Raw genomic sequence first — 19,631 nt, forward strand, 5'->3', positions numbered from 1 at the left:
TTTTACTCTCTCTCTCTCTTTGTAGTTTAAGCACACCTGTTACCGTGGCAACCGCCTGCGCCCCAGATTACGTTAAAAACATAACATTCAGTCCGTTACCATATCAAGTTTCCAGGCTTGATATTTATTTCTCGATTATTAATCAGCGCTTCCCTGAACACAGCGATGGTTGATTGACTAGCTGTACTTGGTGCTAGCTAGAGCGGCTAACGCGAGTAACAGTTTAGTCCAAAGCCTTTTCTGCTAAAATAAAATCTTTAGTGTATGTCAGATACAGTACACATTGCATATTGATCTGTTTAGCTAACGTAAGACTGTGTAGCAGACAGGCTTCAAGGTGTAGAAGTTGTATCAGTTCTGCCATTATGCTGCACTTAGCTAACTGGAAGCTAAGTGTGTTTGTGAGACGGCCACGCACGTGACCACGTAGAATGGGCATCAGCCAATGAAAAGCGGCCCCTCTGGTAAGGTCCATTAGGATGCCTGAGCTCGAGTGTGTGTGGGCGTGGTTTGGCGTAGACTGAGTAGGTGCAATGGTGAGCAATATTAGCATAAACGAGGTGGATTATTTATCCTTTTTATGTCCCAGAAAAGTTTTCTGAGTGAGTTTCTCTTTAAATAAGGTAGGCCTCATTTAAAAACACATTGTATCTTGTTTCATTTTATCATTGTGATTGCAACGAAAAGCATTGCTACAGAAGTGCATTGCTGATCAATAGTGTCATTGTTTTTGTCCAGAATGGATCTGGACATTTAAAAGCCAGCTGAAAAAAAGCCATATGAATAACATCATCAGTGACTCTTAAACATGCACACTTCCATTTTTGTTTATAATATAAATGATGCCCTCCATGAGGACATGCATTGTAAAATGGTGTTTCAATGTGTCACATAAAGTGAAACCACCACTGTATTTTGTCGAAAGCAAAAATAACCCTTGTCACATTAATAATGCAGTCATAGTGTCATGTATCTCTTTTGACAGAAGAGTCTCTAACTTATGTAGCTAAATGGTACTGAGGTTAATATTGAATGGTATGCACATATTTTTTTAAGCAACATGACCTAAGTGTTTTATCACCTCCCCAATTCAATGCACTTAGTACAGACATTTCACATCTTACATCAGTCTGCACGATCATCCAGGCGTTGGTCAAACCCACGTTGCCTTCAGTGCCGAAAAGCTGTAGGCCCTTCTTCAAATCCCTCTGAGCATAGCGATCAATCTGGAGAAAACAGAGTGAGAGGGAAAAAAGCCTGCTTTAAAAAGAGATAACTGAACAAACATTACTATTGGCTCTGGCAGAGTTTTCATTAGATATTTCCATTTTCTTTTTCTTACAACAGCAAATGGTTTCGACTCAAGAGGAGACGAATAAGCACACAGACTCTCAAGAAAATCTGAGGTGCCATCTGTTAGGAAGAAACCAACAGAAACAAATTGTTGTTCACATATATATATATATATATATATATATATATATATATATATATATATATATATATATATATATATATATATATACACTCCTTTGGAAGACCTGTTTACTTTGTCTGTATAGTGCTCTGGGATGAGTATTGTTGGAAATTGGTGCTATATAAATAAACTGCATTGAATTTATTTTAAATTCAGGTTTCAACAAACACCGTAGAAAACCTCGAGACATCTGTTTATGTTGTCAATAGCTGCTCTTTCAAAATTACAGGTAAACTGACAGTAAACAAGCACAGAAAAATAATAAAAGAAAAAAGTTCTTACAAGAAATCTGCCAATGAAGTTCAGCAAGAATGATCAATTACTGAAATCTATGAAACAAATCTTTGTAAACTGGTGAATATTGATGGGGTGTTTTAGTGCACTGACATTATGATTTTTTTTTGCGGGGAAATAATATATAAAAATAAAATAATAATTTTATAAATGATGGTGGCATAACAGTGCTTGTAATATCACACCTTCACTAATCCCCACTTCTGTAGGTTTTAACCATCTTCATTGGGTATAAAAAGGAGCTGTCAACAGCAGAACAACTTTTACTGACCGCTTTGACAAATGTGATAGAAAAATTACAATAAGGTCACATCTGCTAGTCATGTTATATGAAATGCTTATGAACTCTCACCAAAAGAACTATTTGGGTTACATGTAGAAGGTTGGAAGTTGTTTTCTACAGCTGCATCAGAACCAGGCTGCCTCGCCCCTTTTTAATTCTTTATCTTTGGCATAAAACTCATGTGTTGTCTCTGCCTGACAGAGCTTCTGATCCAGACCCGCTTCATTACTGATTGTCCTACAAGCTCTCTGTATTGTGCACAATATATGAATAAACCTGAGTGAGTGATTTCACCTGAACAGTGCTTGGAAATAATATTTTTTCCACGACAATTTGGTGCTGTGACCCGGATTCGAACCGGGGTTGCTGTGGCCACAAAGCAGAGTACTAACCACTATACGATCACAGTCATTGAAAGTACATTTCTTTGCTCTATGCATATAATGTACTGTTAAGAAATATTATATGTCCTCTACAAATAATATCTATATCTATATGTATTAAGGAAGTTGTGCCATACTTGGTTTGATTGCAGTCATAATTGTATTTTTGTTGAAGTAGACTGGCCTAAATGAGTTATATGATTTATGGAAATAAAAACATAAATATAAAATAATTAAAAAATATACAGCTAAATAAATATTTGTAGATTTGTATAATATGTCAGATTAAAAATTTGTAACTTTTGGCTTTTTGAAAACTTATAAGAATTGATTAGAATCTTTAGTTTTTATTTCTGATTGCATTACATTTGCTAAAATGAACCAAAAGAAAACCTGCAAGACAAAAACAAGATTGGGTCCAGAGTAGAACCTAGAGGAACTTCTTATGTAAGCAGTGGAGTAAAAAAAACACATCCCTAAAAAGATATCTGACATTTAAGAAGATGAAAAGGTCAAAGACTGCTTGAATTTTGTTATAGAATATGTACACTACGAGAGCTCTAGTTGTATTTCAGGCTTTCATGGCACAATAGCACATTTTGATCAATGTGTGGCTCATTTTCTAGATTTTTCAAACTGAGTTCAGTAAAAAGAGAGAGAACCAGCAATCTGTTACCATACGCTCAGTTTCAGGCTACACTTTTCATGTAGTATTACAATAAATAAACCAAGGTCAGAAGTGAGGAGATCAAATTGGATTTTCATGGGATGTTGCAGAGCTGCCGTTCAATAAAGCAAATAGATGCAGTTCAATGTGGGTTTTGTTTAGACCTACACGCTCGGCCCTGTGAAACTAAACAAACAAGATAAACATTGAACAAAATCAGATTTCCTGTAAGCTTTGAATTGTCAAAAACAAACCTTAAAGCTCATTGAAATACACCCATTTAAATTAACATATTAATCAGCAAGCATTAATGTGTACAAAAAACATACAACTTGCTAAGTCTAATTTAAATGCTGAATCTCATCTCTCAGAATTTTGTTGTTCGATAATATCAATAATTTCTTCCTCCTACCTCATATGCAGTTTAATTCTTTCTGAATACATTTCAATCTGATGGGACCTCATGATATTTTGTTTAAATCAGTCAGTGAACAAATAAAAAGGCTTTCAGCTGCAGTTTCTGTCCACAAAGCATTATTATTTACAAGTAGGTCGCCTTTATGACAGGATTCCCCAAATATAAAACTGTAAATGTGCCAAATAACACAGCGAGCCACCTCAGGCAACGGAAAAGCAGACAGCCAGCAAGCAAACGAGGATGTAAATAATGAATACTTAAAATACTTGCATATTTGCTCTTGTGAGATCACAGTGTTTGGGGAGGATGTGTGTCTTACACTTTCTTTGGTTTGCTTTAGGAAGAGGTTTCTTTCCTGCGCTCTGTGATGCCAGGAAATGTCATCATGTCAAACTAGTTTCCAAATGCATTTGAGAATGGCCTTATTCATTGCAGATTTATCAAAGATCAATACCATCCCTTCAGGTATGAGTTTGGAGAAACTGGTGGCTGGTGTCGGAAAACTGAGTCAACAGCCCTTGGGAAAGATGATCCTTGTGTTTCACTCAGTTTATTCATTCTTTATTCTTTCTTTAGAGTCATTACTACATCTACACATGCATTATTTACTTTTACAAGAACTCTGATATCACTGAGATCACCTGACAGTTTACTGTAATCCTTTAAATAATACTAGAAAAGCTCTGTTCGATAAAATAGATGTAGAGTTGCAGAAATGTGGGAAAATGTAGTCCAGCAAGAGTGAGATGAACTGACAGTCAGTGTAGAACAGTCTTTAAAATGCCAAGTCATTCTCAGTTGAATCAAGGAACTTTTCAACTTTATATTTTACTTTTAGTAAGCATAAATTTAAACTTTTAACTTTTAGAAATTCTTGGTTTGTATTGTTTCTTGGCTGCAACGGGAGCAACAGGAATTTATCATGACAACGAACGTTTGACTGACACTAGCGGCTTTTCTTTAAGCCTGAATATTGAATAAAACTATGTATTTTGCTTGGTCTCCATGTATTCAAGATAAAATAAAATAGGTTTATGTGTATGTTGTTCTTAAAATGTGAGAGCACCATGTTCTATGGGAGATTTAGATCTAATTCAGTGCATAGCATAATGTGTAGCTTAAATGTGCAGCACAAGCTACACATTGAATGTGCAGGTAAGCCAACAGGTGTCAAAGATGTTCTATTATTGAAGCATTAATAGCTTTAATAGTCTACAACTACAGTAGTTCATAATTGGTATAGATTTTTATTAAAGAATACTGGGAATTTCTTTAGGAATAAAACAAATCTGTTTGTTTGATTTAACATGTTACAGATATATCCAAACATATTAAATAGAGGTGCTTCATGCTGGTCTAGTGCATTGGAATATGATGCATTTTGTATGGACTTGTTGTCTGCCTTTCTTCAGCACAGAATCATGGTGACACATCCAGCTGAGCAGCATTTCAGACCAGCTGGAAAAAGTGCCATTTATTCATTATATATTTATTTTTCAAATTTCCCCTCAGGGATTTTTGTGCATATTTTTGGTATAAGATAATAAGCAACTTATGGTAAATTACCACATCAGTTTTTGAAGGCGTACACATCATCGGAACAGAGCATTTTGCTAGAGGAACTTATCACAATTAAAACTGGCTAATATGAAAGCAACAACCTAAGATCAACACTTAAAACATAACAAGTAGCTGCTAGATGTGCCACAGTGTTAATATCAGCCTGAAGACAAAACAGAAACCCCATGTCCAGATTTGGTTTCAGCTGTGGTAATTTTTTATGTCTGTTCTCTGTAACTGTGAAATAGCTAGCAAAGCAAACATCTCTGAAACATGCATAAGTTCTCGATGTCATTTTTATGGCGAGCTGCAGCTAATGTGCAGACACATTCAGTTAAGGATGTTGAATCTGTTTAAAGTCTGTTTTTTCTCATGAAATTCTGTGTTTTTGATGTGTAAACAAAGAAGAAAATTTTATTTTTGCGAAATATATCGATGTTATTGTGGACAGGATGTAAATAATCATTGTATTTCAAGATAAACAAATGCAACAAAAACATTTTTTTAGATTAATATAAGTAAGTAACTTTTGGGCTATACATCTAGACATAAATCTTAGGGAAACAACAAACCTTAGGAGTTTCGTAATAGTTTGGAAAGCTAAATTAAAATAAATAACATCTAACTGATTTCAATATCTGTCAAATATCAAATTGTAACTGCTGATATATTCCAAGGTTCATGACAACGCATTTGTTTAATCATCAAAGTCATATAACTGTGTGGATGTTTTTAGTTGTTAGTTTCATATGAGAATTTAAATTTTTTTAAATATACCAGTTGATTACTTTAGTTAGTGTGAAATTATGCTAAAAAGAAATCAAATGTTGCATTTGGAACTAAACTTTTGTTACAGAGGATGCATCAAAGGAACTGAGATGAAAGGGAACTTTGAATGAAACGACAAATGACACACAATGTAATTTCTTGCAACAATAAAAAAAACTTGTCTATAAATCAGATCAGAATTTTCCAAATACCAGAATAAGTGGACCAGACACCCACATGCAAGCTATCTCCAAACTGATGTAAGAATGAATGCAGCTCTTATGTCTAGTGGACTGGCTGAAGCCAGAATTCGTCTGAAGTTCTGCTATTTTAAAAACAGGCAGAAAAAATACTTTTTACTTAAATCTAAGTAGGCCATTAGTTAAGAGTGACTCCTGTGAAACTGCTGCAAGTAGACGGTGCACAAAAAATGGGTGTACTCGTGGCTTAGCATTGATGTTGTCCTCAGGACTTCAGTCGCCCTTTAGCTACACAAGGCTAGTGAAAGATGGGCCATCAATTATTTATAAGGTAGGGATACGAGGAGAGATAAGAGATGTACATTGGGGAGAAGAACAGAGGAGAGACAAGACGAGGAAGAGAGAGGGAGTGAAGGAAGGAAGATGGGGGGCAGCTGAAAAAATAAACACCCAAATGAGGGATGAGCCAGGAAGGAATGAACGGGAGTGTATCTAAAAACACTTTGAAGTGAAGATGATGCAGTAATATAACTGCTTTAGTCTAGATTGTAGAAGAAGTATTAGCAGCACAAAGACTGTACAATATGACTACAAGGAACACAAGGCAGTGTCTTCTGAGGAGAGGAAATAGCATAAAGAAAAATGCCTCTATTTAGTTGCTCCCTCCAAACAGTGGATATCAATTACCTGTGTCACAGATGTCGGGAACAGACAGCATAAGAATTGCAGAGAGGCAGATAAATGGAGATAAAAAAAGAGAAAATTCTATGATAATGGTCCCTGTAGGGCTCGTGTGGTCACATTATTTCAGTCTAAGAAGCCAAACTGCATAAAACATGACATATTTCATCTCCAGGAGTCATGGTACTTAAAGGAAAGAAAGAGATAGATTTTTGCTTTTACTGATTTATAGTTTCCTGCCTATAATGCAGATTGTTTCCCTGTGAGTCAAACAGTTTAATGTAAAGTGGGGAAATGCATATTACACAGTAATCCATGCATGTGAAGTAATTAAAAGCACACACGATTATAAGTATATAAATATATAACTTGTGCATAATGGAATATCACAGGGAATAAGTATTAAACACATGCAGTACAGAAGCTGAATGGAAAAACTGAAATAGCTGAAATCTGTCGTTTTCAAAGCAACCCTGCTCCTTTCAGTGCTAATTAATATCTGCTGGTTTATAGTTTGAATTCATGGCCTGTAAAAAGGTTTCTCATTACCAAGACGTCACATAAGAAGCATTCCGGCAGAAAAGGGCCCTCTCAAGAGTTTCTAAATCTGATTGTAGCAATTCACTGATGGTACATTTCTGAACTGAGTGCTGCAGAGAGCAATGTTTAGACCACAGAAGTAGAACTCCAGTCCTTGAGGACAGGCGTCCTGCTACTTTTAGATGTGTCTTTGTATCACAACAACTGAATCCCATAATTAGGTCATTAATAGGACTCTAAAGCAGTGTTTCCCAACACTGGTCCTCAAAGCACACAGATCTGCATGTCCCCTTGCTTTAGCACACCTGATTTCAATAGATGGCTGTCTAACGTCCTCTTGCTGAACTGCAATCATTTGAATCAATTGTGTTAAAACAGGGAAACATCTAAAACATGCAGGGCAGTATTCCTAGAAGAGCAGGATAAAAAACCTCACTGCTCTATGTAACTTAAGTGAATGTGAAGCTTTGAAGTGTGTTGGGTTTGGGACACCTCAACAAGTTGAAGGACACCGACTGTCGAGGACTGGAGACCATACCATACATTTAATCATTAACCTGCCACAACCAAGTGCTCCTTGCAAGATTCCAGACAGAGGGATAAAGCAAATTAAGAGCAACCAATGGCCACTTGCAGAGACCTTCAAAAGATCTAGACGTAACAGATAAAGTGTATCCATTAAAACAAAACAATAAATGAAATCAGAAAAAAATCTATCTGCACACTCTCTTGCACGAGACTCCACTGCTTAAGAAGATAATGGTGAAGCTCATGTTACTGCTGATCGTTTGGACAAGGCAATGAAATACTGGGAGAATATAATCTGGTCAGATTAAACTAAAATTTAACTCCTTGAAAATAACTGTATGCACCGTGTTTGAAAGAGGAATAGCACTGCAAGTTAACCCAAAAGGACCATACAGTGAAGTTGTTTTTCAGCGCGTACTGGCAGAGAGGAAACTGAAGGAAGGATGACTTGAGAGGTTTACTGGGAACTTCTTTAAAACTACCTGAAGATGAAACAAGTGACAAGACTTCATCCAGAGAATGATCCCAAACACAAAACCAAAGAATCTCTCAAAAGTAAAGCTGCAAGAACAAAGACTTTATTCAAAATACCAATCTACTGAAAGTCTCAAAGAATAGAATATATAGGACACTCTAATCGCACAGAATACTTAGTAAGTGAAAACAGTTTATGGAGTTTATAGGAGTTAAAATCACAGCCGAACAATGCATGTGGCTACTGTCTTCATGCAGGAGACACTCTGAAACGCTCATGATCCAACAATATAATAAAATATATTACAATAAGCCTGTTCAATACTGATTGCCTGTCTTATGTAAATTTATTGCAAATAACATATTCATGGATTATTTCCCCTTTTGATATGTATGGATTATTTGGGATATTCCTAACATCACAGGCTAATTTAATATCAATAGCCTCACTTGAAATACATTTGCTGCAAGAACATTGTGTTCAACACTTATTTCCACCTGCTCAGAATCATACCAAGCGAAATATTTAAAACAAAAACAAAACAGAAAAAAATAACAGAAATATGTACCCACTACCTCGTCTGTCCACAGTGTTCTTGCCCATTGGCAAGACTTGATTTCCTGCAAATGGTACCGTTTTATCTTTCTGCTGAGCGAGCCAACATTAAACTCCCTAGACATCGAACCAATTTGAACCAAAGTCAATGTTTTTCAAGGGCGCTCTTTTGGACTTTACACAGACTCTTTACTTTCCTCAGGTTACAACAAAAGCCTAACCCTTAATAGAAGGTATGCAGGACCGGGGTTTTATCCTTCCGAAGAATGAACATTTGTCGTGCCTTTGCCTCAAGACAGATTGTGCAATATCTGTAAATTTAGACAACCCTTCTCCTAAATAATCCCCTCAAGAGCCTAGTCTTAAATTTGTACAGATAATAAATGAGGCAAGCAAGTGTCAAGGTCTTAGGGCCTCTTTCTCTGACTTTTAATTCTCTACTCTGGGGCAGTAATAACATATGTTAATTATTAAAGCACTTGGTTCTCCCCTTTTAGAGACTAATCTCAGTCCTTTGCCGGGGTAAATCAATTGCAATTCAAACTCTTTTCCTTCCACTCCTTCTAATCAGTGCCTGATTAACACTTGGCATAGTTGGTAAACCTGAGTACACAATCAATGTCACTAACAGGAAGAAGCGGTAAGCCAGCAGAATCAAGGCTTTAAGGAATAATACCTGCAAGGATTTATCCAGGAAAGTATCATACATGTCAGACAGTTGCAAAAGGTCAAGGCTCATAATCTAAGAAACTTTGGGGTTCAGGATTTTACATGTTTAGTAAAGCCAAAAACTTGACAAAGATTACTATGTCTTAATGTTGACACTCCAGAAATCTGTGTGAAGAAGGAAAAGGTTTGAATGTGCAGCCAAATTTCTCTTAAAGTTTTTCGCCTGCAGCTATTGGCATCAACAGGTGGATCTCGCTGTCATCGTGTGGCTTTAGTCTGTCAGCTGTTCAACATCAAAGCAGATCTATTTCTATCCTTTGACGTTTCATCACCTTTTAGCTGCTGCTGTTTCAGTCCTTGATGCTGGGAATGAGTCATGATGAAAACAAAATAAGTTCAAACCCCAGGAGACATTGCCTCAGAGTCTGGTTGGTTATTACTGAGATGGTGGTTTTATTTGGAAAATCCACGAATGACATCCATGAATGACAGGGGACAGCTTTCAGATTTAGCAAATGTTCAAAGACAGAGATGACTCAAGACTATGGTCCACAGATGGAGAAAAATATTATTTTTAGAGGTTCTGGTTTTAGAGGTCCTATTCATTTATGTTATGCAATTTATCTATCATCTTCTTAAAATTGGTAAAATATCCTTAACATTAATATCCATCAATGTTGCCTTATGAAGTATAATTAAGTGATCAAGCAGAACTGCTGTTTATGGCTTTTCTAATTGATGCAAAAAGTGATTTATACAAACATACACACACACACGCACCCCCCCCCACACACACACACCCGCACATGTATGTGTATACATATATATATGTGTATATGCATGTATATACAGAGACGAAGAGACAGAGGGAAAGAGAGAAAAGTTTGGTTGCAATAGCAAAATGTTCACATTTCACCATTCAGACAACCGAGAAAATTGCAAACTCAATTTTTTCAGCCTAAGGTTTTGATGTTATTCCCACCTCCTGACACAGTGATGCAAACAAAGTGTTGAGAAGCTGTTTGTTGCCTAAATTTAGAGAGAAAGTGTAAAAAATGTTTCTTAATGATTGGAAAGGAAAAAAATAGTCTGTTGATTTAAATTAGTTTGTGTGCTATATTCCCGTCTCATCCTTTCACACCGGTGTGCATAGAAACATGAACACGAGACTGCAGTTTATAGCTTTTTAAAGCCTTTTCATTTTCAGAAGTATGAAAAGTTATAGTATTTACATTAACTGAACATAAGATATTGCTGTAGGTCTTACAAAACAAAATCCAATTTATGTTTCCACCTTACATTGCTCTAAATTGCTCTCTGTGCTGTCAATTGCTTGCTATGTTGTCCCTAAATGCCAACTAAAATCTAAAAGCATCTGTAATAATCTAACACCTGCTGCTAAAGTGGGAGAAAGAATTAGACTTGCTCATTTAAAAAGAAATAAACAGTCTCTCATTTCTATGGTAGTTTAACTTTGATAAAGACAGATGGAATACCAGCTAAAACAATCCACAATAACACATATTATAGATAGACAGCATTAGTTACAAACTGATTAGCATGACAATGAATGAAATAAGTATTTAAGTTAGATAGAATTCTCCTTTCATAGATTGGTTGGTTGCTCATATGGGAAAAGGATTGCATGATTAGTTTCAGCTACATGCAGAAAATCCCGCTCTCTATACATACAAAGCACATCTGTGCACAGAATCGGGTTCTTCTATTCCAACCTCACCAGCACAAGCATAAGAAAGACCACAGAGCTGTTAGAGGATGTTGGGTACAAGATAATGGATCTGCACAACGCCGAAATGAGCTACAAGACCATCAGCAAAAAGCTTGGTTGGAGAGTGATAAATGTTGGTGTGATTATTTGAAAAGATTTAGAAATATAAAATTATTGGTCTGGAGCTTCATAGAGGATTTTGGTTAATGGAGTGAGGAAGGTCATGAGAAAAGTGAGGGATAAACACAGAAGGATATTACTGATGATGGTAAAGCAGCTGGGATGATGGTCAACACCTTTCAGTTGAACAACATGGTGTTGTGGACTTTTCTTGAGTCTTTCAGCAGACATCTAAAGGTCACAGTGAAGACCAACTCATTGCCATCAACTCAACATGCTGTTTTCGAAGGCAAAGAAAACCTGAGTGTGAGCTACAAAACACCATCTCAACAGTCAGGCACAAAGGGTGAAAGGACTCAATGAAGAGGTCAGTGGAGTGGCCAAAGAAAAATCACATTTTAATAAAAAAAAGATCAAGTATACATTGCTCAGATGCACCATTCAGTTCAATTTCTAATCACTTACTTTGTAATGTTTATTTTCTAGATTAATGGTGGACTTTTTTTGTTTTTTGATAGATAGATAGATAGATAGCATTTATTGTCATTGAACAGAATTCAACGAAATTTCCATTGCAGCTCCCGTGCAAAAGGTCAAATATATACAGTATAAATAAGCAAACACACAATAATAATAATAACAATATATACAACTAAATTAACTAAAGGCACTCAACCACACCAAAGAAGTAGCAGCAGGTCCAATTATGGCAAAGTACAGATAATGTGACAGTGCAAAGTGCAGAACAATATGGCTGTGTGGGGGTGGGGGATATGTATGTGTGACTGCGAGGTTATGATATGTGTGGGAGGGGGGGGCGGCAGGGAGTAATGGCTCTGACGGCTGTGGGGAAGAAACTGTTTCTCAGTCTATTTGTTGTAGTCCGTATATTCCTGTACCGCTTGCCTGATGGCAGCGGCACAAACAGTCTGTGGCCCGGGTGGCTGGGATCCATGGCTATGGATCCAGCTCTCTTCTTGACCCGGTCTGTGTAAATGGAGTCCAGGTCTGGGAGGGGGCATCCCACAATGCCTTGTGCTGTTCTCACCACCCTTGTCAGTTGTTTCCTCTCCAGTGCTGTGCAGCTACCATACCACACAGTCATGTTGAGGCAGAGGATGCTCTCGATCATCGCCCTGTAAAAGTTCACAAGCAGCCGTGAGGAAAGTCCAGCCCGTCTCAGTTTCCTGAGGAAGAAGAGCCTTTGTTGTGCTTTCTTCACCAGGTGGGAGGTGTTTGTGTTCCAGGAGAGGTCAGAAGTGATGTGGAGGCCCAGGAACTTGATGTTGTCCACACGTTCCACCACTTCTCCATCTATGAGAAGGGGAGTGTGAGCCGTCCTCCTGGACCTTCTGTAATCCACAATGACCTCCTTGGTCTTCCCTGTGTTCAGCACCAAGTTGTTGGCTGAACACCACTGAGTGAGCTGCAGAATCTCCTCTCTGTAGTGTGTCTCGTTGTTGTCTGAAATGAGACCCACTACTGTTGTGTCGTCCGCGTACTTCACGACTGTGTTGGTGGGGTGGATGGCCACGCAGTCGTGTGTAAACAGGGTGAAGAGAGCTGGGCTGAGCACACAGCCCTGCGGCGTGCCTGTGTTGAGGACCAGTGGGGACGATGTTGAGCCACTTATTCTCACCACCTGAGGCCTGTTGGTGAGGAAGTCTCTGATCCAGTGGCACAGTGAAGCGGGCAGCCCCACCTCGAGTAGCTTCAGCACCAGCTTGTCTGGGATGACGGTATTAAATGCTGAGCTGAAGTCTACAAATAGCATCCTGACGTAGGTGTTGGGATGCTGCAGATGGGTCAGGGCTGTGTGCAGAGTGATGGAGACAGCATCCTCTGTTGACCGGTTCGCTCTGTAGGCGAACTGAAGGCTGTCCAGGTTTGCGGGGATGAAGTCTCTGATGTACCTCAGAAGAATCCTCTCAAAGCACTTCATGATCACCGGGGTCAGAGCGACGGGCCGGTAATCGTTCAGGCTGGTGATGGACCTCTTCTTCGGTACAGGGATGATGGTGGAAGACTTGAGGCACTCAGGAACCATGGCGAGCTGCAGGGACAGATTGAAAATGTCCAGAAACACTCCTGCCAGCTGGTCGGCGCAGGTTTTCAGCGTCTGGCCTGACACCTTGTCCGGTCCTGGAGCTTTGTGGGTGTTGATCCTCCTCAGTGTGGACGTCACCTGATGCTTCTGTAAGACGAGGGGCTGGTGCTGCTCTTCCAGTTGGGGTAGATGTGCGGCTTCTCTGCTGCCCGCCGTGTCAAAGCGGGCAAAGAAACTGTTTAAGGTGTCAGGCAGGGTGGGGTCGCGGCTGGTCAGCTGAGTGCTGTGTTTGTAGTCCGTCATGGTTCTAATGCCTCTCCACATGCTTCGGGGGTTGTTGTTGATGAAATGTTCCTCAATCTGCTGTTTGTACTGGAGCTTGGCCTGCTTAATACCTTTTTTCAGTTCCGACCGGGCCCTGCTATAAGCCAACCTTTCTCCAGACCTGTAGGCAGCATCCCGGGCTTTCAGCAGGGCCCGTACTGTGCTGTCCAGCCATGGTTTCTGGTTTGGAAACACTTTTATGGTCTTAACAGGGAGGACAGCGTCGGTGCAGAACTGAACATAGGACAGAACGGACGATGAGTATTCCTCCAAGTCTGCGCCGTCCCTGAACACACTCCAGTCTGTATGCTCAAAGCAGTCCTGAAGTGCAGAGGAGGCCTCCTCAGTCCAGACCTGAACTATTCTGGTGGTCGGCTTAGTTCTGCAGGCCAGAGGCTTGTAGACAGGAATCAGCTCCACTGAGATGTGGTCAGACATGCCCAGATGTGGAGCTGCTACAGCCTTGTAGGTTCCGGGGATATTGCAGTAGACCTGGTCCAAAATGTTATTGTCTCTGGTGGGAAAGTTTATGGATTTGTGGAATTTGGGAAACACAGCCTTCAGTTCCACGTGATTAAAGTCCCCCGCCACAATCACGGCCGCCTCCGGGTTGGAGTTCATCTGCTCGCTGATCAGGCAGTACAGCTCCTCTAATGCTAGCTTAGCATTAGCCCTCGGTGGTATGTAGACGGCCACGATCACAATGGACGAGAGTTCTCTCACCAACTTGAAGGGTCTGCATTTCACCGCCAGATATTCCAAGTCAGGAGAGCAGAATGTTCCGACAGAGTGTGTGGCTGTACACCAGGCATTGTGTACATACAATGCCAAACCTCCGCCTCTGCCCTTACCCGAAGCTGCAGTCCGATCCGCCCGGAACAGAGCGCGCCCCGTTATCTCCACCGCTGCGTCCGGGATGTTATCCTCCAGCCAGGTCTCTGTGACAACAGTCACACAGCTGTCCATCCGGCGAGAAGTAATCCGGAGTCGCATCTCGTCGATTTTGTTGACGAGGGACCTGGCATTGGCGAGGAAGAGGCTGGGGAGGGCCGGTTTATGAGGGCTAGCTTGTAGCCTAGCACGCACGCCGGCTCTCTTACCCCTCTTTTGTTTGCGCTGCCTCCTCCGTCGCCTTGGCAGCATGGGGGGAATGATCATAGTCCCAGGTGTTCGTAGCAGCTCTGGAGGAATAAAGTCCAGCTTGGTGGGTGTGTGAAGTCCAAACTGTGTTCCTATGTCCCACAGTTCTAATCTGCTGACATTACAACAAAGCTAAAATCAAACAAGTTTAGACAAATTATTTTAGATAATAAGTTAAAATGGACATAATAGCCAATTAAAATGGAAGCTGTGTCTAAACTCCTTATTTGTTGATGCAAAACTAAATTAGTTCTCAAAACAATCAAAGAAAACACTGTTCCCAGTTTGGACTTGTGATTCTGCCTGGACTACTGGCAGGCTACTGTTGTAGTCTACTGTAATATCACACATTTTATTTATTATTTTTCTAAAAGCATTTATGTTTTCCAATTTTGCTGAAAGCATCTCTCTGGTGTCTTTCTTTATTATCTTGACCTGATTGCAATTTAAATCACATATAATTATCACCTTAGCAATTCTCTGATATTATCTGCAGCAGTTAAAAACTGCTAATTCCCCTGCCACTTTTATCCCAAGTCTTCACAAACAAATGTCTTGTCTGTTTGCTGATCATCTCAATTTGTCACCGGTATTAACATCGCCCTGATGTGGGTATGTTTTAGTAATGGGATTAGCCAGGGGTGTTTACCTAATTGCGTTTCTGCAGTCTGCTTGAAATGAAAATTTCCCAGGCTTGAAATGTATTCTGACAGCAGAGCTGCATTCTGATATCTTGACAATCGGAAATGTTTCGATGGCTGATGCCAGGATGTAAATGATGCAGAGCAATCACACTTGAGGCCTTTCAGTAGGTCACACATGAGTGCTTGAAATTTTACTTGCATTTGAAAACAAACAATTCACAACATTTGCAATGCAATTTCCTTTTAAGGAAAATTGCACCATTTCTCATAAGTGTATAAAAAGTGGAAGCCAGCCAAGATGTGAAGACGAAAATGTGAAATCGTGACTAACACAGGAAGTTTAGAAGAAATAAATATGTTGATTGAAGTCACAGGAAAATGAGAATTTTAGGTACAGGATGAATTGATCAAATTCATTTCAAACTTCACATGAGCATGGAGTTTGTTTTAGGGTTTTTTAATAGTTACCTTTTTAAATATGGTTTAAGCACTGGATAACAGGAATGCCCAATTCTCAGAAAGGTCCTCAGACTAAATCCTTCAAGTATTGGTTTGAAGGATTTAGTAATAACATTCAATTCTTATGGGATTGGTTGTTACTGCAGTCACTTTTTGGACTATTATTATTGGGTTTATGCCAACATTTCTGTTGTACAAAACTATTTTATGAGTTGTCATGTTTGCAATTTTAGTGCTATTCATTGAGCTTCATTCCTTGCCAACTATGCCTACCACTTTGTCGCTTCATACCTTTGCAGTTTTGCTAGTTGTGGATCTACCAATCATTATGTACTCATGTTACTATTAAAACTAAATGCTATGCACTTGTTTTAGCCCATTAATCGCAGTTATTAATGAAAATGTTTAATTGCAGCACAAAAATCAACTGATAAGCAATGATTTAAATGCACATGTAAACATAGGACATAGGTTTATCAGCACTTCTCCTTGTAATTATGTATAAAACCATAAATAAAATGGTTTCAGATTCTTTACAAAATATATTTTACTAAAAAAACAGAAATTTATATAATCTAAACTTCAGATTGTTTTGATAGTTTTATTTTGGACTATTTATTTGAGCTTAATTATTTAAAACAAAATAAAGTTTTATATTACTTTATTTTGCAACACAGAATAAGAAACATGGCCTCCATGCCTCCTGTGTATGTAACTTTATGATTAACTTTGAAGGCACCACAAACCCTTCGGTTCACGGATTGGGTCAGCAGGAGATCCAGCATGACCACAGCTCCTTCTTCACATGACAACTCCATAACCTTACCTTGACTCACCCCAAAGCACATAAGCAGATAGAAAATCAACCCTACAACAGCTTGTGCGACAAGCCATTGAGCTGCAGAGGAAATACCTCATGCTGCACTGACCTAATGACAGCAGAGAGAGGTGAGAACACAAATACTCCTGGCAGGATGCGCTACACTGCAAAGGTTTGTGTTGTGGTCGTTTGTTAGCTTTTCTGCTTTTATGAGACAGCTGAGGCACAGGAGAGACAAGTGGCGTCATAAACCATGACCACTTTTGGTTTTAAATGCTTGAAACTATATAAAACTGTTAATCTGATAGGCTGGATCAATGCACTCACAGCTTTAGAAACATTTCAATACCTTTTCATTGTACAATGTGCATCACATGACCTGAACTGAACTGCTTATTTTAACAGCTAATGGTTGGGAAAAAATCTACTCAAGTGCAGTTTAAGTGGGACAATCGATGTTCAGCAATGCGATTTTTATTTTATGAATCATTCGACTCTTTGAAGTGTTAATTGCGACACATCATTGACCAATACCAGGTTATTCTTTTCCAAAGCCAGTTCTCCTAACTTCCCTCCATTTGATGGTCTCATTTATAAAACAAAACTTAGTCAGAAATTTTAAACATTTTGATCATAGAAGTTTAACTGTCCCTGAAATGTTCCTCTATAAATAATTGCATTTTAAACCAAAGGAAAAAATTCAAAAGATTGCTCAGAAAAGAAAAACAGGGGTGGATTTAAATGTTTCATCTAAGACTCATGTTAATAATTTGAATCTATGTTCTGTTACATATTTTTCTATTTTTGCAGTCTAATGTAAATTGTTAATTGCCAATACAATCTTTCACCTGTATTGATCTTTCCAGTATGAATACTTTCTATTGGTTGGCTTCATTTCATAGTTGAATTATTTACATTCCTAGATGTCTCTAATGAGTTAGCACTTCATAAGAAGAATTACAATTAATACTTGCCCAGTGGAACCATTTTTACAGTGAATATTTCTTTGCCTAACAAACAAAAGCATAACATGTAGACTATTAGAAGAATATTGACACAGTATATTTTCTAATAAATACTTTGTCAATATAGCTTATGAAAAACATAGTCATTATCTAGTTTGTTCATTGACAGGTATAATTCTTTTGCGGTGGTAGTTCAGAGTGATTATACATGGAAGCTAAGAGTTTGATTATATGTCTCCTACAAAAACATAATGTGAAAGAGACTACAAGATGTTATTAATCTTGGCATTCTGTAATTCTTTCTGATTTCATTCTGCTCAACACACGCCTGCGCGGTAGGGCAGATGTTTTCATTAACTCACTCTGTAATTATTTCTCTCCTTAGAATTAAATCGGTATTAACAGCCTGAGGCAACCTGACATTTTGTTTTCCCTACTGTTAATAATTCTAACACCTACCTAGAAAACAATTCCTTCACTTACTTTATTATGCTTTTTATGCTGTTTATTTATTTAAACAGATAAAATGTACATTTCATTAACCTTCTACAAAGAGCAATGCATGGTACGAGGTTATAGCAAGAAATGCTAATTTCCACTTGGAGTCCTTTGACAGATTTATGTAATCAGTATGATTTAACAGATTATAAATGAGTGAAAAGCCAGTTTAGTAATAAAATTACATACATGTCTGGCAAGTCATTATTCAGATATCACTAAAACCAAGCAAATCAAACTACAAACCAGCAGGCAATGCTCAATTATTCGCCTTTATCGATAATGAATACAAATCAACTTGTTTAACAGGTTTTTTAAAAACCATCTTAGTCTTTTCTTAGTCATTCACTTCTCAAAGGTTAGTTTTATGGTGGCAGGAACAATACCATTGTTGGGAAAAGCCAGAAGAAGTGCTATTTGCCGTTTGCTGCAAGATAAGCAGAGGAAACAAAAACTGACATTTTTGACTGTCATTAAGAACTTTGTATCCCTACGCATCAATATGAAGACATCATTTCTGAGGTAGTGGTGCCTCAGAGATAATGCGCCATGCTCATAGGAAGATAGGTGGCGCTAAATCCAGGATGATGCCGAGAAAAAAAACTATTCAAGACTGAAGAAGACTTAAAACAGTGGCAAGGCAAGTGAGCGAATACTTTTGGCAATATAGTGTATATCCAAAGCTGGTGGTTTCCATTGAGATGGTTTTAAATAAAAAAATGCAATATTTATTGTCAATGTTTTTTTAAAATTGTGACAATTATTTTATTTACAGACCTAATCTGTCTTTATGTTAGGGAAAATCTAAATTTGGTCTTTTTATTCTGTGGGGCATATTTTATGTAGATATGGAAAGATACTTGTTTTAAACTGCTAAAAACCTGTTGGCTCATCATCCTTTTGACATAAAAGGAAAACACCACAAGGCCATAAACCAACCCAGAGATGCTATTAAACATCAGTACATTTGTTTTCAAAACCCCCAACACTGCATTGCTTATTCTTATTCTATGTGGCACTTCAATCCACGCTGGTTCCACTGAATTTAACCTTACAAGACCTTTTCATCATCCTTAGGAAACAACAAAGTGCAACAAACAGCAACAGTTTCAGGCTTCTGGAAGATCTGTGAGCTGCTTGAAGTAGCTTCCAGCTGCGACACTCAGCTCTTTATCAGGTCTAAAGCAGGTGTAATAAACCAGACCACTGAGCATGACCATCCCTGAAGCATGGGATAGTGTTCATCAACATGCACCTACTGTTGCACTCAGTTTAGGTTACAGCATCTAGAAAAAAGAAAGCACTGGCATTTGCTTTTACTCTGCAGGCCCACTTCCAGGATGTAACGGTGGTGTTAGAGGGGGGTAAAGAGAGAAGGGTCTAGATA

The 19,631-nt window shown here is 38.5% G+C and overlaps 1 protein-coding gene across 4 annotated transcripts in view; it reads right to left on the minus strand.

Annotated features, from left to right (window-relative positions):
* The window catches only part of tspan4a (tetraspanin 4a), a 180,498-nt gene that overhangs the window by 28,199 nt on the left and 132,668 nt on the right, over nt 1-19,631 (minus strand). For all 4 annotated transcript variants that reach the window (XM_032560620.1, XM_032560619.1, XM_032560618.1 and 1 more), the window contains one exon: nt 1,125-1,226. In XM_032560620.1, the coding sequence (XP_032416511.1) occupies nt 1,125-1,226 (102 nt within the window). The remainder of the gene's footprint in view (nt 1-1,124; nt 1,227-19,631) is intronic.

The sequence above is a fragment of the Xiphophorus hellerii genome, chromosome 4 (assembly GCF_003331165.1).
Source record: "Xiphophorus hellerii strain 12219 chromosome 4, Xiphophorus_hellerii-4.1, whole genome shotgun sequence".
Lineage (NCBI taxonomy): Eukaryota > Metazoa > Chordata > Actinopteri > Cyprinodontiformes > Poeciliidae > Xiphophorus > Xiphophorus hellerii.